Source organism: Toxoplasma gondii, chromosome III, assembly GCF_000006565.2.
Source record: "Toxoplasma gondii ME49 chromosome III, whole genome shotgun sequence".
In the NCBI taxonomy this organism is placed as follows: Eukaryota; Apicomplexa; class Conoidasida; order Eucoccidiorida; family Sarcocystidae; genus Toxoplasma; species Toxoplasma gondii.
This window is the reverse complement of record NC_031470.1, coordinates 2,112,008-2,137,786: the sequence shown is the minus strand read 5'-3', so window position 1 is coordinate 2,137,786 and position 25,779 is coordinate 2,112,008. Positions and strand designations below refer to the sequence as shown.

The window sequence follows — 25,779 nt, the reverse complement described above, 5'->3', positions numbered from 1 at the left end:
TGTATATATATATATATTTATGTTTATTTAGGTAGATGCATAGAAGCAGATGTATGTGTACATGAGTCTGATTCTGCATCTATTGCAGCCAGCTCGCATGACGCTGTGGAGCGCAGTGCAGAGTGGTCCGGGGGGCCATTCTGTGGACGCCGTGGACGAGGGTCGGTGCCTATAGGTTTGTTGTTAAACGAGTGTAGATGAATCGTTTCAGAGGAGAGCGGCGTTTCTGCATGTTCAGAGTGGCGACGAGGCTTCGGTCGGCCGCCTTCGTTCGTGGGTCATACAAGGGACAGCGTTTCTTCTGTTTTACGTTTGCGTTTTCGCGTCTCTCTGCATTTTGCGAAAGAGGTAAAGCGACGTCATGTACGCCTCCACGTCTATGCCGTCGACTCTCCGACACATACGCGCCTTCAAGAATCCAATCTGTTTTTCACCCTCAGTGGTCTCTTGTCTTTTCGGTTTTCTCGGATCTCTTCTTCTCTCCCCGCCACCCTTTCTCTCTTCTCTCTGTGTCTCTCTTCCTTGTTGGCTCTCTGACTGTTCGTCGAGGCCTTCTGCGTCTCTCTCTTCGGAGTCTTCTTCTCCTTCGCGTTTCCCTGGGCGCGACTTCGGCCTCGCTCCTCGGTGCCGGAGAACGGCAAGTCTGTCTTCGGTGCTGAGGGCCGAGAACGCGAGCGGGACAGCGTCTCCCAGGAACTGAAACACAGGCTCCGCGCGTTCGACTGGGCTGTCCGCCTCTTGTCTTTCGCTCTCAGTTTCCAGGTCTCGCCTGCGCGCAGCTTCGACGGCCTCGCAGGTTGCAGCGACGACGGAGGGGGAGAGAGCGCTGCATGCGCGAGAAAAAAAGTCGGCAGCACAGGAAAAAAGTGAAGAGAGAGCAGAGCGAACGGGTGGCAGATGAGGAGAAAGAAAGGCAAAACGGAGCACAAAACACAAAACTCAGACGCGATTTCGCCGGTGAAAATAACAGTTGAAACTTGACGCCGGAGTTGAGGGTGGAAAGACTGACGAGACCTTGAATTCGGAGTCTCGGTGAAATGGCAGGTCGTAGCAGCCTCCTCGAAAACAAAACTCTTGTCAAATCGCCTCCCGTCCTCAAAGAAAGACTCCAAGACACAAAAAAAAAACTTCCACCCTCGGTGACACCCCACGGATAAACTCCGCTGTACAGCGACATAACAACACACATATAAATATAGAGAGAGATATCGAGATGTTTATACTATATACATACATAAATATACGTAAATAACATATATATATATATATATTTGTATAGTCATCTATATAGTATGCACATATACACATGCGTCAAGAGATGTAGCGATTGACGACGCCTTCATATATATATATATATATATATGAGTTGCATGAACTGAGGCATTCGCTCTGTGTTTCCTCTCTTTACCTGAGATCTACGACGAGAGTTTTCGCAGAGTCGACGAGGCCTGCGAGGAGCAGCCAGCGCGAAGAAGCCAGCATACAGCAGGCCGTGCCGAAGACGCGAACGCTGAGCAGATTGCATGCTGGCACCGCCGCTGGCACTGTCTTCAGGCGCTGAAAAGGAGAGAGCTGCGAGCGCCGTTCGCCTCCTTGCGAAGAGAAAGCAGAAGAAGAGGAAGAAGGAGAAGAGGACGGGGGGAAGAGGAGAGAAGCGATCTCTTCAAGGAGGACAGGAACACAGGGGGAGTAGATCAACGGAGAGAAGGCGTTTCCTGGCTTGTCCAGTTTTCTTTCTTCCGCAACAGTCTGCGACTTCGGAGGATCCTCCCTCATGGCGCTTCAGCAGAAAAAAAAAGAGAAAATGGTCGTCGGCGACTCTCGAAAGCTGCGGAGAAGGCGCCACCCTTCCTGTCTCCTCTCTCAGAACCATTCGCAGCAGCAACGCGCAGGCGCCTGCGGGAGGAAAGGATGCACTCCGATTTGCATTTCCAGCCTGCATACGCGGAGCCGTTCTCGTACGTCGGATGCTGGACTGGACTTCAGGAACGAGGTGCAGACAGACGCGTTGTTCGCGACTGCTGCGCAGAAGGACTGCGTTTCGACGAAAGGAAATGCCTTCTCGAGAAGTCTGCGTCTCAGGGAGAAGACGAGCGCGCAGCTAGCGAAGCGACTTCCAGAGAAAGGACGGACGTTGTCGACGGGGCGAAAGGGAAAAAGAGGTTTCGAAGAAATCAAGGAAATGGACAGCATGGAGAGGTCGAGAAGCGCAGGTGGGGAGAAGCGAGACGGTGGAGGCGAGAGCGAGGATGTGACTGGCAGCTTGTGTGAGCTGGAATCGTTTTTCGACAGAGAAGCGGCGAAGAAGAAGCGCAAGCAAACTCGCAAGAGACAAGCGGCCGCAGGGAAAGTGAAGGAAGGACAAGGAAAGAGCGAGGATGAGGGAGAGACGAGGAAGAAGGAAGGAGCCGAGCAAAACTGAGAAGGACCGTCGAGAAGAGGAGACGCAGCAGAGAGAGAAGAGCGGCACAGAGAGGACTAAGCAGGATGGCGAAGGAAGAGGAAGAGACAACAAGAAGGAAGAAGAGGAAACAGCGTCTTGAGAAGGAAGACGAATCCGGAACAAGGCCAGAAGAAAGAGGAGACGAAAAAGAAGACAGACAAGAATGGGGGCGGGGGAAAGGGAGAAGAAGCAAGAGAAAAGAGAAAAGAATGGGCAGGCAGAGAAAGAAACATTTTCTTTCGCGGTGGCTTTTTTCGCGAGTGTTTTGAGTTGCGTCTGTCGCTCGACCGAGTTGCGCGAAGACCGCGTGCATGCGTCTCCTTTTCTTTCGAGAACGGAGGCTTCTTCAGTTTTCTCTGGAACATCTTACCAGCTCTGGCCTTTGTTCTCTGCTTTTTTCTCAGTTCCCTCGCTCATACATTGGCAAGCGCGTCTGTTGTCTCTTCGCGTCTGCCCTGTGTCTGCCCAGAGGAGAAGACATGCGCCTCACACACGATTTGCAGGACACCGTCCGCAAGTTCTTCTTTCTCTCTCTTGCTCTCTGTGGTAAACATTCTCCTGGTTGCTTCTTGCGGTGGATGCGGATCGACATTCACCGCTGCTCTTGTCCATAAAGGCTTCAGACTTCCTTTTCCCCCAGTTTCTCCTCGATTTTTCCCCAGCTTGTCCAGACATGCTGCATAGACGCCTCTTCTTGGAAGACGCATCGCCAGCGAGGCCCCTGTTCGCTTTTGTCTTTCTCTGTCCATCCAAGAAATTCAAGGAACTGTGCATTTTCTCACGGAAACATCTCTCGTTCCCGCATGTAAAGACATCTCCTGTCTCGTCCGCGCGCGACTTTTTCTCTTCGAACGCTCAAAGTCCTTCACTCTCTCCCTTGGATCTCCTTCCGTTCTTCTGCAAAAGCTCCTTTCAGCTTCCCTTCGTTTCTAAGAGCCTCTCTCTCGCGCTCTCTCTCGCTGTCTCTCGCGCTATCTCTCGCTGTCTCTCGCGCTATCTCTCGCTGTCTCTCGCGCTACCTCTCGCTGTCTCTCGCGCTATCTCTCGCTCTGTCGCGCGCTATCTCTCCGCTCTTTCTTGTTCACCTTCCTTGTTCTCTCGAAGGAGGCATGTGAAGGAACGCGCGTCCGGCCTCTCTTTTCTCTCCTCTTTTTTCTTTCTCCTTTTCTCCGTCTTTCTCTCTCGGGTGTTCCGACTTTTGTCTCTGCCCCCTTCGACGCAAGATCCAAGGAGAAGAGAGCAGGAAAAAGAGAAGAGAAAGACGCACAGAGGATCAACAAGAGGAAGTCGGAGAGACTGAGAAAAGAAGAAGAAAGAGGAGAGACAGAAAAAGAAAAGAAAGAGAAGAAAGAGGCCGAGAAGGAGAGTGAAATCGGCGGTGAAGCCTTGGAAGGCGTGGAGTAGGCGTTCGACGGTGTCGGCGGTTGCCGCCGACGTCGCGAAATCCTCTCGCATAAGTCGAGAAGAGATCCTCGTCTCTCACGGGAAAAAGAGGAACGACCATCCTCGACCCATCCAACTCGTCTTTCGTCTCTCCGCTCTCGTGTCTTATTTGTCTCCTCCTTTCCTTTTTCTCTCTTCTTCTTGTCCTCTCTTCTCTCTTCTTCTCTCTTCTTATCCTCTCTTCTCTGTTCTTATACTTTCTTCTCTGTTCTTCTCTATTTTCTCTTCTCCTCTTTTCTACCTCTCCTGGTTTTCGGTCTTCTTCCCTTGCTTTGTTTCTACCTCGCCTTCCACGGTGTTTTCTCCTGGGCGTTTCTCTGTCGCCTGTTTTTCCTTCTCGCTCCTCAGTCGTTCTTTGAAAAGAGCAGGCGCTCTCGCGCGTCGCGTCCACCTGGATGTTGAAAGCGTTCCGGCGCCGCTTCGTCTCCTTCCCAAAGTTCGAGGCTGCCTGCCCGGGAGATGAAACTCATTGCCTTGCTGGTTGCGCGCTGCGCGTCCGACGCAGACGCACCTGTCTTTCTCTGCTCTGCCTTCGAGCTTGGAGGGTGAGCAGAAGCCGTCGTGTATCCCTCGTTCGTCTCTGCTCTCGTTTTCGCCTTCGTTCGTTTCCAGCTTCCTTGCTCTGCCGCGTCCATGTCGCCGCGCTTCATCTGCGCCTCCCATCCGCTTGCGTCTCGCATTTTCGCTCTGCACTTTCTCTCTCTTCGCTCTCTCTCCAGGTACGCCTTCTATCAGCGCCATTCGATGAAGGAAGCGTGCAAGTTTCTCGCCAGGACTGCGATTCCTCGCGTAAGCTTCCCCAGCCTGCCTGCCTCGCGTCTCCTCCCTGTCCATCGGATTCTTTCTCGCGTCTGTCTCCGCTTCTCCCTGGCTTCTGCACCTGAGTCTGCTTTCTTCCAGTTGGCAGCTTGTCCACATCATTCAATCGAACGCGGTCGGCCAAATCATCTTTTTCACTGCTCCGGCATCTGTGAGTTGCCTCTTTGCGTCTGCGCTGTCGCCTCCTCTTCATCCAAAGCAGTCGCAAGACGCGAAGCAGAGAGAGAGAGAGGGGGAAGGAGAGAGAGGGAGAGACAACGCTCCTCTGACTTCGCGGCTTCTCCATGCCAGCCGCGCGGATTCTTTCCCCCATGGAAAGGTTCGATCTTTCTGCGTCTCTCAGGTGGGCGTGGAGACTAGAGAGGTGATCGAACATGACGGCAGCGTCGCGTTCCTTTACCGGTTCTTCGACTCTCTCGCCGTCGTCGCCATCGGAGATGCGAACTATCCGTCAAGGTAACCTTGCTTCGAGTCTCCCCACTTCATGAGATTGAAAAATCCGAAAAACGCACCCAGAATGACACGAAGACTGCGCTGATTTCAGCAGTCTCTTCCTCGAAGACTCGTTCACCACACCGAGCCCCTCAACTGTATGCACTGTATTTATAGATATATATCTTTGTATATATATATATATATATGTACGTCTGTAGAGCTACAGCCTACTATATGTATATATATATATATATATATATATATGCATCTGCAGTGCACCGTGTGGGTGCCTGTCATGTCATATTCCTCTGTATAATATGTATTTATATTTATATATATATATATATATAGAGAGAGAGAGAGAGGTTGCCAGAGAAACAAAGAGGTCTGTAAGTGGGTGACTGCATGCATAGGTACGACCGTGATTTAATCAGTAGCAGATCGAGGGTGGCGAGGCTCGGAGAGAGAAGGGAACGAGGATCTCTGAGAGCTGCTTGGTATTTCGATTTCGAGAGGCTCTTCGACTGGTTGGTTCCGAGACGCTGCGCGTACGACTTTTCTTGTTTGTTCAGAGTGGCGTTTCGCCTTCTCCATGAAATCCACGAAAAATTCACTCGTGCGGTTCCTGTCGCTCTCTGGTCGAGCGTCGCGCCCGTCGGCAACAGCAGCTGTGCGGCGCAAATCCATTTCAAGGACGACCTCGCTCTTCTCCTCCGGAGATGTCAAGTGAGAGAAATGGACAGAGAAGAAAACAGCGCGAAGAACAGGGGATGAAATGTGGAAGAGACAGACAGGCGTGAGAAGGAGAGAAAGACGCAGCGAAAGAGACAGAGGTAGAGGAGACGGGAGACGAGGAAGGAGAGGAAATGAAAAGGAGAAAGAGAGCGGGGGGCGGAGACGAAAAACAAGGAGACCAGCACAGAGAGACAGCGGTTTTAGCCTGCGCATGTTGGAGAGTTATCCTGGATGCCAAACATGCTGTCTCTGCATGCGCGAAACCGTTCAAAGACAAAGGAAGTCCATCTCTGTGTGTGCGTCTGTCTTCTTTTGCGTTCTGGACAGAAACAAGGAAGTCCTCTTTGGAGAAGAAAGCGAAATTTGCCTCTGTGTCGTGTAAACGACGGTGGTTGCAAGTTGTGCTGGATCCGTCAGTCTGATTGTTTCAGATTTTTCATCGTTTCTCTTTTCCGCGAGAGGAGTTTTAAGAGTTGCGTAACGGTTCAGCAGAAGTTCGGCAGGCAAGAACCATGTCTTTTTGTACGAACCTCACGGTTGTACGCCTTTTATCTCTGGGTGCAAATGTGATTTTAACTGGATTGTTTGCAATTGCCTTATTTTTCTGATTAGTTCAAAAACCTCTCGAATGAGTGAATGCTGTCTCCTCCGCTCTTTGCAGGATGCCCGGAAAGCTGACACACTCACAGCTGTGATGGAGAAGTCGGAACAGACGCAGGTGAGGCGACTTCGTTTTTTTCGAGTTGCGTACGTCTCCTCGGCCGAAAAGAGAGAGTCCCGGAGTGAGCAAAGGACAAGGAAAAACGTTTCATTCCTTCTTGGTCTCTGGCGTCCCCGATTTTTCTGCGTTTAGTGCCTGAGCAGGCCGCCTTCTGTGGTGGCTTTCCCGTTTTTAGATTAGTGCATGCGCCGATTCCTTTTTCTTCTTGTCCCCATGTCTCCCTCAGAAGGAAGTGAAGAGAACAATTGACGCAGTCCTCCAGAACGGGGAGAGTCTGGACGAACTCGTCCAGAAGTCTCAGGATTTATCGCGTAAGACGCACTTTGCTACTTCCAAGTCGCAGAAAGCGGTCGCGTCGTCTTGCGTCGCTTCCAGAGAATGCGACAAGTTTATCGAACTCTTCTCCTCGTGGGGGACTTCGAACTTCACTTCTCTGCATGCAGATGTCGAATCTCTTTCTCTAGATCGACAGGGGGTCACTGTGCGTTGCTTTGAACAGCTCGTCTTCGTTGTTGCTCCTCTCTCCACGCTCCCTCAGGTCGAGTGAGCAGCCTCGCCGCATGTCTAAACGTTCGTTCGCTGCGTAGCTCTTTTATTTCCTTCCTGGCACTCCTCCTCTGCTGCAGCTCTCCATGGCAGGGAGTCTGGTGGAGGTCAAGAAAGCAGAGAAAAGCCTCCCCAGAGGAACGTTCTGGCGGGCAACTTTGCGGTGTCAGCGGAGGTTCTGCAGAGAGAAATCCGCGTTTCCTCGATTTTTGCGTTTGGTGCAGTTACCTCGAAGCAATTATTCAAGACTGCGACGAAGGCGAAGAAGCACTATGCATGCTGTAAAGTCCAGTAGAAGCGGCCTGCTGGACTCTGGATACTCGTCCAAGTCGTTGAGAGAGCGCATGTCTGTTTTCGAGGCTCGCAGAAAGCCTCAGCGCCGCAGCAAGGCTCTGTCGACAAGAGGAAAAACGGAGAGGAGCCAGAGAACGGAGAACTTTGACCGGAGCAAAGCACGACGAAGGCGCAACGGAGAACGCCGGAGAACAAGAGCAAGAGAATGGCCGCACATGGAAAAAGGCGGAGTTGATCGGCGAAGGACTTCGCATGGGATGAAAAAAGGAAACAAAACGTTTCGCAAAAGTGCATTCGACACAAACACCGCGGAACTCAGGATTTCCTTTTCACTGACAGAGACCGTCCAGAATGTGCCATTTCACTGTGGCTGCAAGATGGCTTTCCCCATCTCTGCAGAGTCATGACTGCTCCGACCGTGAGAATCGCGTAGAGCTTTCGAGTCGCCGTTTGCATGCGCGAGGGAGCTGAGCCAAACACCAAAGTTTTCGCTCCTGTCGCTTCGCGAGATTCTCAAAAACGCATGCTATGCTTGAGACAGTTTGAAAAAAGCCATGACGGCTGCGCGAACTCAAACAGGGTGCGAAACCCAAGCTCCTAGAAAAACTTCTCCCTTCTTAACCGCCCTCGGCCCCTGTCATCGCACGCTTCACCTGCAAACGCGGATCACGCCTACATATATATTCAAATATATATATAACCTTATATACATATATATATATATATATATAGAAACATATATATTTATATGTATATATAAACATATATATATATATATATATATGTAAATGTACATCTCCACAGAGACCCACCCTTCGACGAGGCATATGTATACATATATGGTTTTTATATTATTTCATATTTTCTCCAGGGAAGAATATACCACTATTTGTGTGGGTGTATACATATATACATATATAATCTATATATATACATATATATATATATATATATGTACGTATGTATGTAAATACATATTTATATTTATCTGAACTTTCTGTCTCGCTGCGTGCGAAAGCATTCGGTCCTTCTCGCTCTGCTGCGGGACTGGAAGACGCCGAGACATGGCGCGTACGGCGCCTCGGAGTCGAAGCGGAGGAAGCGAAGTTCGAGACGAACAAGCGCTGCTTGTCGGAAACAGCTCGGTCGTGGCGAGAACGCAGGTCTTACAGAAGGCGCGCCGCTTGCATGACAGAGGAATTTTTTTGCAGAGAGGAAGGAGACTCCGGAGAAACGAGACGAATTACGGATGGCGGCGCAAGAGAAACTGGAAGGCCAGGAAAAAAGCCGACGCGGAAAAGCAACGGGGTCAACACACCAGGCAAGGCCTTTTTCGACAGCGCGTCCTCGTTTGACAAAGAACGACCGCCACGAGAGATGCAGCGGAAAACGGAGAAAACCAGAATTCTGTGAAGTTCCGTTTCTCCTGACACGACGCAAAAAGGTTGAACAGAAAGGAGTTTTCCGGAAAGAAAATGATATTTTAAAATTGCGAGAAAAGAGAAAAAAAACGCATCAGAAAGGAAAAACATTTCTCTGCCCGGTGCCTTTCACATGTAGGGAACACCGACTTCTCTCTACGCAGAGAGGCCAAAGGAGCAGCCATGGAACAGCTCTGTCTGAAACAGAGGTTCTGCGGCCGACTGCATTCCTGTTTCTTGTTCTCTTCTCCTCTCGCCTGATCTTCTTTGCCTCCCTTCTTCCACTTCCTCTTCTTGGCCGCCTCGAGCCCTCTTCCTCCTCTTCTTCTTCCTACTCTTCTTCTTCTTCCTCTTCTTCTTCCTCTTCTTCGTCTTCTTCTTCCTCTTCTTCTTCTTCGTCTTCTTCTTCCTCTTCGTCACCATCTTCTTCTTCTGTGTCTTCATCTTCTTCTCCTTCTTCTGCTCCTCCTCCCTGGCGGTTCTCCGCCTCCTCTTCCTCCTCTTCTTCTCCGCCGCGGTCGTTTGACTTCTCTGTGGAGAGTACTTTCGGCGCGCTGAGGAGAGGCGGCTGGACTCGGGAGGACGCCGCGGAGGCGCCGCGGTCTTCGGCTTGCGCCTCCTCTGCGCGGCGTCTGGCGAGCCTGCCGTCGCAGGTCCAGAGCGCCTCGCGCAAGTCTTCGACGAGGGCGCAGATCTCCTCCGTCACTTGCGCAGCCTGGTCGAGGATCGCCTGCCTGCTGTCCGGCAGATGGGCAACTTGTGACGGGTGATCTTCGTCGAGCAGCTTCGCGAAGCCGTCGTGTCTCTCGCGGCAGAAAGAGAGCAGCAGCAGCGAGTCCAGCGAGTTCTTGTGCGCTCGGATGTCCTCCATAGCTCTCTGAGTCTCCGCAGCGTGATCCTCGACGATCTTCCGGAACGCATCGCACTCGAAGGCGAACTTTGTTGTGAACGTCGCGAGCGAAGTCAGGAGGTTCTCCTGTCTCTCCCCCAGGCGGTCCTTGAGCAGCTCTCCCGTCTGGGCGATCAAGGCGCGGTCGTCGAGCAAAGCCTTTCCCCATTCCAGCCGCTTGTCTCTCAGTACTTGCTTGACGGCGTCGACGTCGGCCTTCACGAGCCCAACAGCGCTCCGAAACTCGTCTTCCAGATGGCGCGAGCGAATCTCATCCCAGGCCTGCCGAATCGGATGCAGCGCATGCGTTGCATGATCGCGCGTCAGAATGCACTGCGTACACAGACAGGGAACGGACCGACAGGTCATGCAGAAGAAGCGAACAGGCTCTCCAGGATGGACGTCGCACTCCAGATTCGAAATCGAGCAGAGATGCAGGAACTCGTCGACGTTCCCTCCCTCCCCCGCGCGCTTCAGCAAGCGAGAAAGGAAGCGCGTCCGATCTGCCTCCACCTCCCCCAACGCGCTGCTATGTACACTCTCCTCGCGGTCGCCAGGCCGCGCGCGCGCCTCGCTGCCTGTCTCCTCGCTGCCGGTCTCGGCTGCGCCGGCGGCCTCCCAGGCCGTGGAACTCGACGAGCCCAAGACCCCCGCGAGGCGGCCGCAGCCGCCGCGACGCGACCGCACGCCGAGAGTCGGACTCGCAGTGAGCAGCGCCGGAGGCGCGCCGCGCTCGGACGGACCGGCGTCTTCCGGAGAGAAGTCCTCGAATGTGCGAACATGGGAGGTTTCGCGGAGTTTCCCGCGCTGCGCCGCTCGACCGCCAACGGGCAAGAGGAAGCGGAGAGGCACGGCGTCTGAAGCGTCGACAGCCTCGGCCCTGGGCGCAGTCGAGTGCGGCAGGAGGCGGAACTTGTGATCTGCGAGGCGCGGGTGACGCTCGTGGAGGCTGAGTGAACATGCGTCGCAGTAATTCGCTACGCATCCCCGACAGAAGACCGTCGCTGCGTGCGCCTCGCACTGAGCGCACAAGAAAGGCAGCGAAGGCGCTGTCGAGGCAGAGGCGGGAGAAGACAGCGGCCGGTCGGTGGCGCTCGCGTCCGGATCGACTCGCGGCGCTTCTCGGCCCCCGAGCGTCGCCACCGTCGAAGCCGCGAGATGCGTGACGACGCCGCATGTCGGACACTGCAGCGCGTCCGCTTGGCCGTCGCGTCGCGCTTTTCGGACGCCTCGGAAGCAGGCTACGGCGCAGAGAAGACACAAATTGTGGTGACAGGCGAGGACCAGGACGTCGTCTACGGGGCGCCCGCAGTCTGCGCAGTTCAGGGAAGGAAGCGCCTCCGAACGAGCGACGAACGAGGTATCGGTTCGCCGCGCGAGCGCCGCAGGCTCGAAGGCCGGAGACTCAGAGTCCTGAGGCTCCACAGGGGGAGGCGGCGGTGGGAAGGAAGGAGACACTCGCGCCTGACCAGCAGAGACCGGAAGACGAGGAGAGTGAGGCGACGAAGGCGGAGAAGAGGACGAGGCAGGCGAGGCAGGGGAGGCAGAAGCGGCGCGTTCAGGAGGCTGCTCAGGAACGGGAGAGTCCTCCGCAGGCCGATGCGGGCGCTTCGCAGCGGACGCAGAAGCGCGCCGACACGAAGGGGAAGGCGGCACAAGAGAAGTCCGCGGACGAGGCGGGGGAAGCTTCGACATCTTGGGTCCTGGAAGAAACGGAGGAGAAGAAGTCGAGGAGCAAGAGAGAGCGACGCAGGAAGGCGAATGCCTTCCTGCAAAGGAAAGCGACAGATAGCAGAGAAAGAAGGAAAGGAAAAGAAGACGGCTAGGAGAGAGACCAGAGACAGCTGGACAAGTCTCGTTCAGTGGGGAAACGTTGAGGAAAGCAGAGAGATCTGTTCACAAAGAAAGCCGCCTTCGCTGGCGAGTGAGTGGCTGTCGCTGTCTTTTCACTGAAAAGAAGAGTCGCGGCTGACGCGAACCGGCGAAGACTCTTTCGAACCGACGGGTCGTGGTTGCATCTTCTGCAGGGATCTTCCGAATGTTCCCAGTTTCCACGACTCCATTTCGGTGTTTCCGACTTTTTTCGCCGACAAAGTTCGTCTGCGCAGTCCTTTCCGCAGGCCAGCTTTTTTCTCTCGCGCGGCCAGGGGGGAGACTCGCACCCGCCTGCAGCGACAGGCGGGTGCACGCTGCCGCCCAGCGAACTCCGAGAAAGTCTGTTTCCGCTGATGAATTCGCTTCAGTGCAGAGCGCCAAAGAGAAACAGAAGCGGGAGAACGACGCGAGATTTCTCCGAGAGAAAAGCGGGGGGCAAAGCAAGACACGGAAAACGAAGAGGGCCGCAGAGCTAGACAGCCAAGCGCGGGAGCTGTGTACATACACATGCGGAGGCGGGTGTACGCAGACGCTGCTTTTTGGGGAGGAATCGGGGGAAAAATCCGGCGGGACGCCGCCCTTCCAGATTCGCGCAGGAAACAGAGAAAGAGCAGATGAGAACTTGCGACGGCAGGCAGCAACAGAGAGAGAAAAACGCGGCAGACAAGCGGTCATTCTGGAGAACTCGCGCCAGCGGGCAGGGAGCCGAGCCGCGCGGCCGGCGTGGAAACGCGTTTGCGCCGCGTCTGTGCGAGGCGGGCGCGGCGTCGAAGAAAGAGGAGACGCAGAGGGAGTCAGTCACGCGAAGAAAAGAGGGGCATTAAGTCTACAACAGACGAAAAACACAGACAAAGAAACTCGCAGACCACACACGGCGCGGCGGCGCGAGGGAGTGTGGCGCCGACACCACACCGTGAGGTGTATATACACCGCAGCGCGTGTCTCTCCCAGGAGGTTTCTTTGCTGCTTCTTGCGCCTTCCTCAAACGCTTGATTGCAGCTTTCCTCGGTTCTCTTTTTCCGCGAGAGGAGACAGCTGGAGACGCCGAGAACGACGGCTGAAGGCTATCCCCCGGAAGGTCTTCGTTTTCTGAAAAAGAACGCTCTCTCTCTCTCTTGCTCGTGTCTGTCGCACAAGCCTTCCCAACGCTTCCAGTGTGGCGGTCCTCGAACTTTTCTTTGTTCGCGCATGCACCAGCCAAACCACGCTTTTCTTGAACCCCGCAAAAAAGAGAGTGTGTCTCTGGCTCTCTTTGCTTGTTTCCAATGCCGTTGCCCATGCTCTTGTCTCTGCTGTGTCGCCTCAAGTGTCTGTACACACCACCCCAGACAGGTCGTTTCTTCTCGCGAAAGCTCCTTTTCAAAACTCGCTTCCCGTCTCTCTGGTTGCCTTCGTTTTCTCTGAGCCGCATCTGCGCGTTCCCTCGTCCTCTCCTCGCGAGTTCGCAATTCGGTCCTCTGCTTCCTCTCGAGCTACCTGTCTGAGCTCGCATTCTCTTCTTCCATTCTCGTCTCCTCACGCTCTTCTTTCCATAGCTCTGCCCAGAATGTCGAAGGACAAATTCCAGAAGCAGTGGGAGGTTCTCTCCCAACGCATGGAGAAGGTGGTGAGTTAGGCGGGAGGTGAAGAGAAGAAGTAGAAGAAGTAGAAGAAGGAGAGGGAGAAAAAGAAGAAGAGGGAGAAAAAGAAGAAGAGAAGGAACAGAAGGCATCGCGAGGAGAGAAAACGAAAGCAGAGAGAAGAAGGAAGAGAGCGACGCAAGAAGAGGAATTTCTTTCGTTCCACGCTCTTGGCCCACTCCTTCCATGGAAAGAAGGACTTCCGGACCGGGCCTTCTTTCGTTCGGTTTTCAACGTAAAGCATGTCTTTCTTCTCCTTTCATTTGACTTTGAGCAAATTGTCTCTCTTCTGTCTCGACGCTGTCGCAGAATTCCGAACTTCTCTCCCTCACCTACGGTACTCTGGTCACGCAGCTCCTCAAAGACTTCGAGCAAGTCGATGCGATCAACGTCCAACTGGAAAAGATGTACGGATCCCTTTTTTCTCTCTCTTCTCTTCCTTCTCCATCTCTTCCTTCCCCTCTTTCTGGATCTTCTTCTGTTGCTCCGCTGTCTTCCCCATCTCTCCTGTTCTCTCATCTCCTATCTTCCTTTTTGATCGTGGCTTCGTCTTCATGTTTTTCGCTCCCTTTCTCCCCCTTCTGTCTCTTCCGTGTTTCCTTTTCTTTTCCAGTCTTCCTCCTTTTTTTCCTGACTTTTTCCTTGCTTTCTCTCTCTCTTTTCGTTGTTGCTTCCCTGCTTTACTCCCTAAAATCCCGCTGCCCGTCTCGGCTTGCGTCCTTCGTGGCTTCTTTCCTTCCTCCAAAGTGCGTCTCTTCCTGCTGGCACATAATGTTTTTTTTTTCTTTCTCCTCAGGGGCTACAACATCGGCGTTCGCCTCATCGATGAATTCCTTGCGAAAACCGGAATGGGTGGCTGCGACTGCTTTCGACAAACGGCAGAAGTCATTGCGAAAGTAAATGAACAGACAGCGAAGAACCTTTATTTTCTCAGCATTATCTGTGGGTGTTGTCTGTCTCTCCTCAACTTCTCTGGGTCTTCTCTTGCATCTTCTCCGTCTCCCCATTTCGTCTGTTTTGTTCTGTCTCTCTATTTTTGCTTTCTCCATCGTCTTGCTGTGTCTCTTCTCTCTTCGTCTCCTTCAATCGTTCTTCTTCCTTTGTCTTCCTTCGTCTTCTTATCCACGTCCGTTCCTCGGACGAGAGCGCCTCGCGTCCGTGGTGCTTGTCTCTCTCTCGGCTCTCGCTGAGAAAAAGGCCGTCCGATTTTTGACAGTGGAAAATCCAGAGAAATTCTTCTTTTCAGAAGCCTTCGTCCAGACGGGCGTCGTTCACACGACCTTCGTTGAGAAAAGGCAACGCCGTCTCCTCTGCAGGAAACTCCTCGTTCGTCGACCTCTAGAAAGACGCGAAAGAGGATCCGCATCTGCAGAGACATGTTCTCAGTTAAATGATCCTAGTATGGACATCTGAGATCGAAGAATATAAGCCTGCATGCTCCTTTTCTCCAGTTATGAGACAGAGACAACCAAGCTCGTTGCGGTTGCTGTGCACCGCCACCCTGACTGTCGCGTTTTCTTCTTCCCCGCCGTGTCTCTGCTTTTCTCTTCCGTCATCTCTTCTCGTCATCATTCCTTTTCTCGCTTTGCTGATTTATCGTCTTCTCTTCGTCCGTTCTCTCTCTCCGCTTCAGCTGCTCCGTCGCTCATTTTTTTCCGCGACTCCCCGGTCGTCGCTTCTCTAGATCTCAGTCCCTTTCGTTCACTGCCTCCCCAACTCCCTTTTTTGCCTTCTTTTTTTACTTTCGTTTTTTTCTTTTCTTTAGCTCGGCCTGCGCATGTTTCTGGGCGTCGCTGCAGAGGTCACCAACTGGGACGCCGATGGCACAACTTGTTCGCTGATTCTCCACGAAAATCCTCTCGCGGATTTCGTCGAGCTCCCGTCTTCCCTTTCTCAGCTCTCGTACTCAAACCTCATTTGCGGTGTGATCCGTGGAGCGCTGGAACAGGTTCGCCTCCTTTGACACCTCCCCTCTCTTTTTTCTCCCTTCATATAGACATATATATACATATATACATATATATATATATACATATATATATATATATATATATATATATTCGTGTATAGACGCACATGTGTGTCACCAGCCTGTCCTATACATAGGCGCGAATGTCCACTCAGGTCGCAGCGGTTGGGTATACCGTTATATATATATATATATATATGTGTGTGTGTGTGTAAATGAGTGGTTGTTTTGTTTTCAGTTGCAGATGAAAGTAAATTGCACTTTTGTGCGCGACATGCTCAAGGGCGACGACTGCTACGAAATTCGTTTGGAGTTGGTAGAGGTCAGGTCGTTTTATTTCCAGCTTCAAGACACTGCCTTCGACAACGCCTCTGTCGAGTTTCAAACGACCTACACACAGTGTCCAGGACTTCTGTGCACATCAGAAACTCCTTTGGCCTACATTCATATATATATATATATATATTTATGTATATATATATATATTTATGTATATATTTATTTATGCATTGACACCGTGGAGTGGGACCGGGACTCTGTCTCATCATGCGCACATAGATGTTTGCGTATGAATTTACATATTTATGTACTCGGATGCACATGGGAGGCACACCAGGACAAGTATTTGTGGGTGCATGTATTTGCGTTTGATGAAAGAATACTTGTGCATGCGTTGGAGTTGCAAGTGTGTCGGGGTCTGTGTCTTTGTGGTTCAGCTGATTCGCGAGGAGTTTATCGACGACGAAGATAACTGAAGAGCCACGACACAGGGGACGAACGCAGCGTTCATATCTGTATGTACACGAGTGTACACAAATTTCTAATAAATACATTTCTCGGTCTATATCTGTGCATACATATATATATATGTATATATGTGTGTGTATATCTTTCCGTTCTGTATCTCTCATCGCTTGAGTTCTCGCGCTGACACGAAACCTTTTTTCTCTTCTCAGTTTCACTCTTTCTATCCGCGTGTGCTCGGCCTGAGTTCCGTCGTGAACTCGGGCGAGTTTTCTCCTCTTCTCCTGCGACTGCCGAACCTCTCCAGGACGACTTCGTAGAGAGGTGCATGAAAACGGCGTATATTCGGATATGCCCACCGTGGAAAGCGACCAAGAAGCGGCGCAACCTACCCGTGAGGGGTACCAGCCCCCTCGCAACAGGAGCTTCAGATCTGTTCTGAGAAAGAAGGCATGTCGCTATGCGCACATGTAGAGAAAGAAAGATCTACGATGTCATCCCTGCAGTCGATGTAAAGAGCCACAGTACACTATTTATATGCACATATCTACAAAAATATACATTCACACACACATATATATATATATATGCTGATTTGTTTGTACACGCACGCAGTGTATAGGTCGCCAGATCTGCATAGGCTCACTTGCGTCATTTTCTATAGATGAATATATATATATATATATATATATATAAGGACACACGCTTAAAAAATAAATACATAAATGTGTGTATATAAATACAAGTCTACCTATGCATGCATACATAAGTGCATGGTTTGAGTTTTTCGGGAGTAGCCCGTTCCTGTGAGACTTCGTTGTTGAGCGCATTCTCGGTTCTGTCGGACAAGAACAGCATTGGGGAAATGTTGAGGAAGCTTTGTTCGAGTCGTCAAGAAGCCAAAGAGGCAAATGGAGGATGAGCTCCACGTTTCGTCTGTTCCCTCCCGCTCTCGCGCATTGCCTGCCTGACACAAGGCCCACGGGTCAAAGCGCCCGCCCACATGAAGTTTTCTCTTCGCCCCACTCTCTCTCCCTCTTTCTTCTCTCTTTCTTTCTTCTCTCTTTCTCTCTTTCTTTCTCTCTCTCTCTCTTTCTTTTGCCTTCCGGGTCCATCTCCACCAGGAGCACTGTGAACTGTCTCTCGTCGCTCCTTCCGAGCGCTGCCTACACATGCCGCGCCCGGCCACCGGGGGGAGGGAAAGGCCAACTCTCTGTAGGCGGGGGAGAGGGGGGCGTCTCTCTGCGGCCTGTCCATCTTTCGCGTCGTTGCGACCTCGCTCTCTCTGCGTTTTCCCTGCGCCGTGTCGATACCACACTGAAAACGCGGACGCAGAAGAGCAAACTGCAGCTGGCCAAAGTCCGGGAGTCCCCGGTCTCCGGCGGCTCTCGATCCGCCGCTTTTTTCGAACGCGCTCTAGGCACTTTCCACCTCTTCGTAGACGGCGCCGCTTTTAAGGAAGCCTCCGTAGCGCTTGAATCGCGCCTCCAGCTTCCCTGCAGCTGCGAGAACGAGGCCGAGGAACGGCGGCGAAGGCTTGAGAGGCCGGGACTGGAACTCGGGGTGGTACTGGACGCAGAGGAAGAAGGGATGGTCTCGCAGCTCCGCAACTTCCATGCGTTGCCCGCGTTCGTCCTGGCCGACGAACATGAATCCCTTGGCCTCCATACTCCCCACCACACTCGGATTCACCTCATACCGGTGTCGGTGGCGTTCGTCGATGACAGGCTTCCCGTCGTAGAGTCGCGCCGCGAGAGACTTCGAGTCCCTGAGAATTGTCGCGCGCTTCCCCAGGCGCATCGTGCCGCCCAGTTCCTGTCCGTGCTCTGCGCTGTGCTCCGGCATCGACACCACGACGTGATGTTTGCAGGTTTTGTCGAACTCCTCGGAGTTTGCGTCGGCCAAGTTCAGGACGCTCCGCGCAAAGTCGATGACCGCCGTCTGCATGCCCAGGCAGATCCCGAGGTACGGCACCTTGTTTTCGCGGCAGAAGCGAGAAGAGAGCGCCTTGCCGAGGATCCCCCGGTCCCCGAAGCCGCCAGGACATACCACCCCCGCCACCGAGCGCAGCGCCTCCCATGCCGCCGCGAAGCGCGCAGGCGTCGCCGAGTCGCCGTTCGACGCTGCACTCTCTCTGGGCGGTTCCTCCAGGTCCGACGACTCAATCCAGACGAGCTCGAGGCGAACATTCGCCTCCATCGCACCGTGCTGCAGAGCCTTCACGACGGAGAGGTACGAGTCCGCCAGCCCCGTGTACTTGCCCACGATGCCGATCTTCACGCTCTCAGCTGGCGACGTCAAGCGATCCGCCATCAGCCGCCATTTCTTCATCGAGATCGGAGTCTTGTAAAGCGGCGCCCCCGGTCGGGACGCTGGAGACGCCGGCGTCGCCACATCCAGGCGCAGGCGCTGCAGCGAGAGCACAAGAGAAGAAAAAGACATACGCGAGAAGTCGGAACCGATCAAACGCCGTCCGGTTTTCAGAGAGGAAAGGAAACACGCGCAGGGTGTGAGCAGAGAAAAGTACATCCCCAGAGAGCGCGCGCAAAAGACGCGAAGCGTACGACAGGTGACGCGAGACCATGAGTGAGTCAGGGAAAGAACGAGGGCGACCAGAAAAGATCGAGAGAGAGCGAGAGAGAAACCGAGGTCGAGGAAAAAGGAGACCAAGACTCGAGATACAAGAGAACTCGCAGGGACACAGGTGGTGGGGGCAGAAAGAAACGCCGTTGAGGTAAAAAAGAACGGCGGAAAGGGAAAGGAAGCGACGCTTTCGAGAGCAACCGAAGACGTCCGAAACCGGCTGAAGCAAAGCGTCTCCTCACCTTGCAGATGGAATGCGCGACGTTTTGGCTGTCAAGCACGAGAGGCACACGGTAAGTGTTGACAACGTCGTGGACGCTGATGACCTGAAAAGAAATGGGCGAAAACATGCCACCGTCGAGGCGCATGGCTGAATTGACGAAACATCTGCCAAGCAACTACCCCACCGAACGTCCAACTCCACGCTGCGCTCGGTTTTGTCTGTTTTGCGTTGCGAGCGACACAGGGACATGCTGTCTTCTCGACCGAGACCGACAGCCACAGGCGACAAGTCACCTTTGACCTCAGAAAGCAGTTCCACACGAGCCCGGACTCTCCCCGAACTGTCCTCTTCTTCCTGGCAAGAAACTCGAAGTTTATGCGGCACCTGAATACTCGAGGGACCGCGACACATACACATGTACACAGAGATATACATAGAGACACAAATACAGATGTATCCATATAATGTATCTATACAAGGTATATATATACATATATTTACATATATATACATATATATATATATATATATATATGAATCTGTGAGTGTATGTGTCAGGCCTCTTAGGTGAACTAGAAATATCCGCGACGCTGTCGCTTCTGTCGAGGCAGCGCAGACCGACTGGCGGCGAGAGCCGCAGCAGCAAACGGCGCGTAGACACAGGAAGTGCATTGTGGGGTACAGGTGACGCGCGTGAGATCCGCCGAGGAAAGGTGGAGAGCCGAGAACGTTTGTGGGCGCCGCACTGGTGTGGAGCCGACGCAGGTCTCTGGCTCGACAGCTTCCTTATCGGAGAGGCCTTTCCGCGAAACGTACGTGCTCTGGGAGGACTTGAGTGAACAGAGCGATTTTGCCGCGCGCGGCCTCGGAGAGCATCGTCTCGCACCGGCAGAAGATCATATCGGGCGAGAGGCCAGCCATGCGGAGTTCCTGAGGATCGCAGACGCGTGGAACTGCTATCTCCATTTCTTTGACGAAAAGGAAGGAACATTCCAAAACAGGGACCTTCTTTACACGCAACAGGGTAAGTCTCCAGCAACTCTCCCTCCAGTCGACATGCCAACGTTTATCAGTTTTTTTTGACAGCCCAGGTGTCGCAGAATCGGCGGCGAACACTCTGTTTTTCTCCTGTTCTTTTTCACAAAGTCTCTCTCGTGATATTGTCTCTCTACTGCTCTTCGTGCTGAATTCTGCTCTCTCTCTCTCGGGGGATCGCTGCTTTCCCGTCTCGTCGTCCTCTTTCCTCGAGCTCTCTTCTTTGTTGTCTCGCCTTCGCCTCGCATCCGCTCTCCTGTGAAACGCCTCCGATCGCCGCCTGTCCGTCTGTCTGGCCTCCCCAGCTTTCCCTTGCCTTCTTCTCTCCCGCGTCTGCTCACCTTGACTCCGTGTTGAGTGGGTTTCGTTTTCTGCTCTCCGCCGATGCAGGGGACGTAGGAGACATGGCAGAGACACAAATTCTCTCTTCCGACGCGTCGAGAGAACTGCTGAAGAGCCTCCAAGTACACAGCGCTCTCAATGTCGCCGACCGTTCCGCCAACTTCGATCAGACAAACCTGGGGCGCCTCGTAGTGCCCATCGACCGGCTGTTCAGCGACGCGAGCGATCCACGCTTGAATGGCGTCCGTCACCTGCGGAACCACCTGAGAAAGCAGGCAAGAAGACGGCCAGCAACTGGAAGTGGGCGCTTCAAAGAGACTGAGCGAGGCGAGAAGGAAAAACGAGACGGAGAGAAAGCGGCAGCAGACAGGGTAGACAAAGACGAAAGAAGCCTGTCCGCGTGGGCAACAAACACTGTGTCGCAGGCTGTCCAGCAATCAGGAGACGCGTTACGAAGAAACACCCGACAAGGAAGAAAGATGTGACAGGAACGCTCTCAAGTGAAGAATACGGATCGTTCATCCCAAACAAATCTGTCATCTTACAAAACGCTTTTTTTTCAACCAAAACGTCCTGAACATCCTCAAAGACCGACCTCACTCCTATCGATACGGGGCTCACGCTACACAGACCAAATCTGGCGATTCACCATCACCTCTCTCGGTATATCCATTTTTCTGTGTCTGTTGATCCATAACCAAAACGGGTCTCCCGATTTCGAACCTTTCTCGCTCCAAAGGTTTCGACTGCACACCACAACATCCTCTCTCTACTCACAAAGGAGACCTTTTCAGTTTAGGAAACTTTCGCGCGACCTTCAAGCACAGATCTCTCCCCCAGCAAAGCTCCCCGCCTAACGAACTTTCCCCCACTCCAGCAAACGCCTTCTCAGCAGTTCACATTTTTCTCGCAAACGACGACAGGCTGCGAACACGGCGGCGAGCGCTTGAGAAAGAGCCACCCAGGATAGTCCAGATGGAAACCGAAGGCTTCTTTTTACGCATCCGACCCCTGCCCGAGCCGCCCTCCAGGGAACTTGGTATCTCCCTTCAGTATGCGCCCGCTTTCTCCGTGTGCTCCAAGCCCCCGCGAGACTCCAGTGGGTTCTAGGAGTCGATTCTGCTTTCTTCTGAGGCGCTCTGTGTTTCCTCCCCCGGACAAGTGCTTTCGACGTGGAACTTTCGTCTGCGTTACTAAAATCTACCGTCCAGACAGACGCCCGGACGAACGATATACACAGAAATACACATATACGTAACCATACACTCCTACATCTATAGGCATATATATATATATATATATATCCATACAGAGAAAGAACTGTGTGTACCTGTGTCGAACGATTTTCAACGTCTCCCCCGCTTCACGGCGTGGTAACGAAAACGCACCGGCAGCGCTGCCTGAAGACGTTCGTTTCGACCTTTCTGTACTGCGGGTGTCGCGACAGCTGCGCTGGCTAGCTCGAAAAAGCTTTGAACACTCGTCTCTAGGACGGCAGTACTTTGACGCCACGAAGCCTGCTTGCTTGCGGCAGGAGTGAGATCTAAGACCTCAACGCGTTCTGGAGGCGAGCAGTTACCTGGACGGTTTTGCCGAGGTAGGAGCCTTTCCGTTCCTCCTGAATCACCTTCTGGTAGACTTTTCCAGAAGTCAAGTTGTGGTCGCGCGTGAGCGTGATGTCGAGAAAGCGTTCGTAGTTGCCCAGATCCAAGTCCACTTCGCCTCCGTCCTCCAGGACGTACACCTCGCCGTGCTCGTACGGGGACATTGTGCCGGCATCCACGTTCAGGTAAGGATCGATCTTTATCGCCGTCACATGGACGCCGAGCGCCTTCAAGGTCACACCTGAGAGGCGAGAAAACGAAGACAAGGCGTCACTGCGGAGGGTGAGCTCGTCCTCCCGGGTGACACTTGGCAACTCTATAAGCTAAAACGGACAAGCTCTGGAGAGCGACGACAACATGTGTGGGGTGCGCATCGGTGTACCGAGAAGACACTCTGCGGCATGCACACAGTAGCTGGAGTTCTGAATGACGAACAGAGACAAAGAGGAGAGCAAGAGAGAGACGGCGTGGAGGAAAGAAGGTTTTTGACGCAAACAGAAGAAGAGTACGAAACAGAGAGGGCACAATGCCCCGCCCAGCGGGGCGACCAACCGGGCGAAGGAGGTAACCACATGAAAGGGAAGACTGGACGACCAGATCTCCAATAAAGAATACGCACCAGGTCCCTGGATGATACCCCTATGTGCTCGACGCAGCTGACATGTTTTGACCAGGAAAGGCGCTTTCGCTTCTGTCTTCAGGAGGAATTCAACTACAGCTACGTGGAGGCGTGAGACTCGAGACACACAGATCGACGGGTGTGCCTCTTTTCTTGCGAACTTTTCGCAGACACCCCAGCGCTGACACCATTGACTTTTCTTCTTTCTCTGGCTGTTTTGTCTAGTATACACCCCCACACACACGAGATACGCAGAGGCTGTATGTCCTGGTCCGGCAAGTCGCTACTTCTTTACACTCCTCCAGATGCCCTGTGGATACCGTAGCCCCCACTTTCGTCCTTTTTCTCGCCTCTTTTTCTTCGACTCGTCGACTGAAGACGCGCGCGCGCCTCTCTCACTCTTCGATCTTCCTTCCCGCCCTCACCTCATTCCCCGCTGTCCCGTCTCTACTTTTTCTCGCAATTTTTCGAAAGCACGCGCGACCTCGGTCCGCGGACTTTGAGAGTCTGCCTCTACACGCGTCTGTTCGTTTTGTTTTTATCCCCTTTCCTCGCGCACCTAAGCTGCTGATCGTCGTGCCTTTGCCGAGTCCACTCATCGTTCCTCCGGTCACAACGATATACTTGGTCTTCCCTCCTGCGGGGCTGTGGTTCCCCACGAATTCGAGCGAGTCGACGCCTGTCGCCATCTTGAAAATGTTGTGTCCGCAAAACAACTGGGGAGAGTTCAAACTGCACGGAACCGGGAACTCGGCGTCGAGGCGCGGGCAGGAAGCGGCTCGGGAGGCGGCGTTCATCCAACAACGTGTGGGCAGGTATAAGAGGAAAGCAGGAAGAGTTTGGGGGATTTACTACACGTCCCAGAGGCGCGAAGAGGGAAGGAACCGTGGAAAATCGACCACGGAGTGTCTGCGGCTGCGGAAGACACAGGAAACTCGCGAAGAGCAAACAGCTGACAAGGTGTTTCTTTGAGGTAACAAACAGGCCAGCTGCAACGGGGGAAAGAAAATGTGGAGTTGAGTGGTTGTCAGAAAAAATTAAAGGACAAGAAACTGATCCCGCCGAGCAGAAGCCGCCCCCTCGCGAAATCGATGGAGTCTATAGATGGGGGGAGACGCGGGCGTCTTCTAGGGGTTCGAGGCGATGGCTCTGAGAACGGGGCTAATTTCTCGAGGGAAACACTGTCACCTGAAGGCGAAAAAGCGGCGGACGAATTTAGCAAAGTCGTTTTTCATCGAGGCGGAAAACGCCGAGAAAACAACCGCGAACATGCCCGCAGCGGAAGACCTGAGTTGTGTGGGCGGAGTCGCGTCCGAACACAGACACGAAGAGCTTGAGAAAAAAACGTGTCAGTGGCAGAAATCCTTCAAATGTGAAAGCTGACAAGACGGGAAACAAACAGGCTCTGAGGAGAGGAAAGAACTGCGCCCTGAGTTCCTGCCAGCGGTGCGTCGAATTTATTTAGAGTCCGCCGCATGCGACGTCGACGTCTCGACGCTGAGAGACAGCGGGGGGGCAAACGAGACGGACGACGAGTCAGGGCAGATTCCCCCAGCGAGTCTTGTCTCGGCTTCAGAAGAGGTTTTTTCTGGACTTTCCGCGGGGGATTACAAGAGGGGACGGACTCTCGAGTAAGCTCGTTTCCTTTGCGAAAAAGCAAGTTCCCGAGGAAAAATCATCCACGGGGTCTGCGCCTGCTCGAGGGTACACAGAGGGCAAGACCTCGTGGCAGCGAAGGATGCTTTGTGTAAGACAGCAAAAGAAAAGCGGCTAATCAGTGTTTTTTTTCATTACAGATGCGAGATACTGTTTACCGGATGACGCGTTTCTTTCTGAACAATCAATTCGGTCGGTTTTGTTTAGTGCCGGGCCTCAAAATCGTCGAGAGAGGCTGCGTCGAATTTTCAGCGACTAGCAGCTTGCTAGCAGCCCCACGGAGAGGTGGGGCTATCGCCAACAAGAGCGACTAACCAGAGAGTTAGGAAATGCGTAAAAATGTGCCAAGGGATTTTCAACGGCGAAGCATTCCAGGGCAGTCGGTTTCTACGTGAAGCGAAGGCCCAGCTTTGGGGGTGGAGTTCTGGTGGGGTCGCGGTCAAGGCGCCATACCAAATGTCAAGGACACCCGCTTGAGATACGATCATCGGAATACGTAGGTCTGTCTATTCATATTAACGATAATGGATATGTCAGTTGTCTGCGTATGCTTACTGATATAGATTTCATTCTGTGCTTGTCGGAGCCACTTTGGGATTCCTCAATCAAAGTCTGCACAGCTCCTTGAAATATGCCGGCGCTGTTGAGTCGCGGAGCAAGGGTAACAGTTTTGTTTTCCAGTTTCCTCTCGCTGGTAATGCCGGTGATAACATCCATTCATTCGCCTGGAACGTTGCTGAAGTGGAATAACCTCAATGTCGCCCGATAAAAGAGAGTTCTCTCACGCCGTTGCAACTGTTAATAACAGAAATCCATTTATTGCACCTAAAACGTAGCCGACGTGGAATCAATGTCGACGGATATTGAAGTCGAAGACTTGCAGTTGTCAGAAGCGATCGGTGAGTTGCTGGTGTATCGCAGGCACAAAGAACTATGTTGTCTGTACTTCAAAATCACTGGAGTCCCAGATTCAGTATCCCACGTCCTCTAATTCCAGTAGACAAAGAGAAACTGGTTGTCTGTAGCGGATAACCGGAGTCACATTCTGTTTATGCACAAAAAGGTAGAGCAGAAGCGAACAGGGAGATGATCCACATAGACATTCGCCAGCTTATGGATATCTGAGAAGTCAGCATGCGAACGTGACTGTGAACACAGAGGAGAGTGTCACAGGACGCCCTTGTATCTGTAAAGAGCGAACGGGCGAGAGTGCGTGGCTACACGGGGGTGCGAATGCACACAGCGACGTCCCTCTTTCTGTGTAAGCCCTGGATTTTCTCCGAAAAAATGTCCCGACGTCGATCTCACATCAGCAACTTCTTAGGTCGAGGCATAAACGCACGCACTGAGGTAGACCACGTCGATGGAAATGTTTCTTTTATTGGCGCAGGAGCCCGCAGAGTGTTTTTACGTGGAATATGATGTTGTGTTTGGCGATAAACGAGTCCTGAAGATCTATTTCCATGGTGGGTTGGATCTGAGGTAACTCTGCACTACCATGTACGTTTCCGATGGAAGGGCTGTTTGTTTCAGAGAGATCAGACAGCTGTTTGCGACAGTGGCAGTTGCTTGTACAGAGGAACGCAGAAACTCAGCTTGTGGAGTAACACTGCGTATAATAATAAAAAACACACTATAAGATGGGATTCCTATGGTTATATAATTCTAGTTTCAAAAAATTCTTAGATAAACGGCAGGTGGTCTATTTATGATCTTTGTGTTCTTAGTACTGGCTTGTCCTTGTTATTGAGTAAGATTGAGTTA

The 25,779-nt window shown here is 52.7% G+C and overlaps 5 protein-coding genes across 5 annotated transcripts; 2 read left to right on the top strand and 3 right to left on the bottom strand.

Moving 5' to 3' along the window:
* Positions 1-18: 18 nt before the first annotated feature.
* TGME49_299172 (hypothetical protein) lies at positions 19-4,057 on the bottom strand. Its single transcript, XM_018782365.1, has 2 exons — positions 1,409-4,057; positions 19-826 (listed from the first exon to the last, which is right to left on the bottom strand). Exons 1-2 carry the CDS (start codon positions 1,774-1,776, stop codon positions 307-309), a joined length of 888 nt encoding a protein of 295 aa, XP_018638102.1. The 5' UTR covers positions 1,777-4,057; the 3' UTR covers positions 19-306.
* Positions 2,872-8,073, top strand: TGME49_299180 (prenylated protein, putative). The gene is made up of 7 exons (XM_002371745.2): positions 2,872-4,431; positions 4,606-4,675; positions 5,049-5,161; positions 5,713-5,866; positions 6,537-6,593; positions 6,823-6,907; positions 7,367-8,073. The coding sequence occupies exons 1-7, from the start codon at positions 4,346-4,348 to the stop codon at positions 7,435-7,437; spliced, it is 636 nt and encodes a 211-aa protein (XP_002371786.1). The 5' UTR covers positions 2,872-4,345; the 3' UTR covers positions 7,438-8,073.
* Positions 8,074-8,442: 369 nt separating this feature from the next.
* Positions 8,443-12,215, bottom strand: TGME49_299190 (B-box zinc finger domain-containing protein). Its single transcript, XM_002371746.2, has one exon. The coding sequence runs from the start codon at positions 11,439-11,441 to the stop codon at positions 9,189-9,191; it is 2,253 nt and encodes a 750-aa protein (XP_002371787.1). The 5' UTR covers positions 11,442-12,215; the 3' UTR covers positions 8,443-9,188.
* Positions 12,015-16,312, top strand: TGME49_299200 (Bet3 transport protein, putative). Its single transcript, XM_002371747.2, has 6 exons — positions 12,015-13,227; positions 13,550-13,647; positions 14,037-14,136; positions 15,006-15,188; positions 15,448-15,531; positions 15,926-16,312. The coding sequence occupies exons 1-6, from the start codon at positions 13,168-13,170 to the stop codon at positions 15,962-15,964; spliced, it is 564 nt and encodes a 187-aa protein (XP_002371788.1). The 5' UTR covers positions 12,015-13,167; the 3' UTR covers positions 15,965-16,312.
* Positions 16,313-16,699: 387 nt separating this feature from the next.
* TGME49_299210 (CTP synthase) lies at positions 16,700-23,759 on the bottom strand. Its single transcript, XM_002371748.2, has 6 exons — positions 22,919-23,759; positions 21,716-21,981; positions 20,136-20,399; positions 19,576-19,689; positions 18,779-18,862; positions 16,700-18,362 (listed from the first exon to the last, which is right to left on the bottom strand). The coding sequence occupies exons 1-6, from the start codon at positions 23,154-23,156 to the stop codon at positions 17,370-17,372; spliced, it is 1,959 nt and encodes a 652-aa protein (XP_002371789.1). The 5' UTR covers positions 23,157-23,759; the 3' UTR covers positions 16,700-17,369.
* Positions 23,760-25,779: the final 2,020 nt, after the last annotated feature.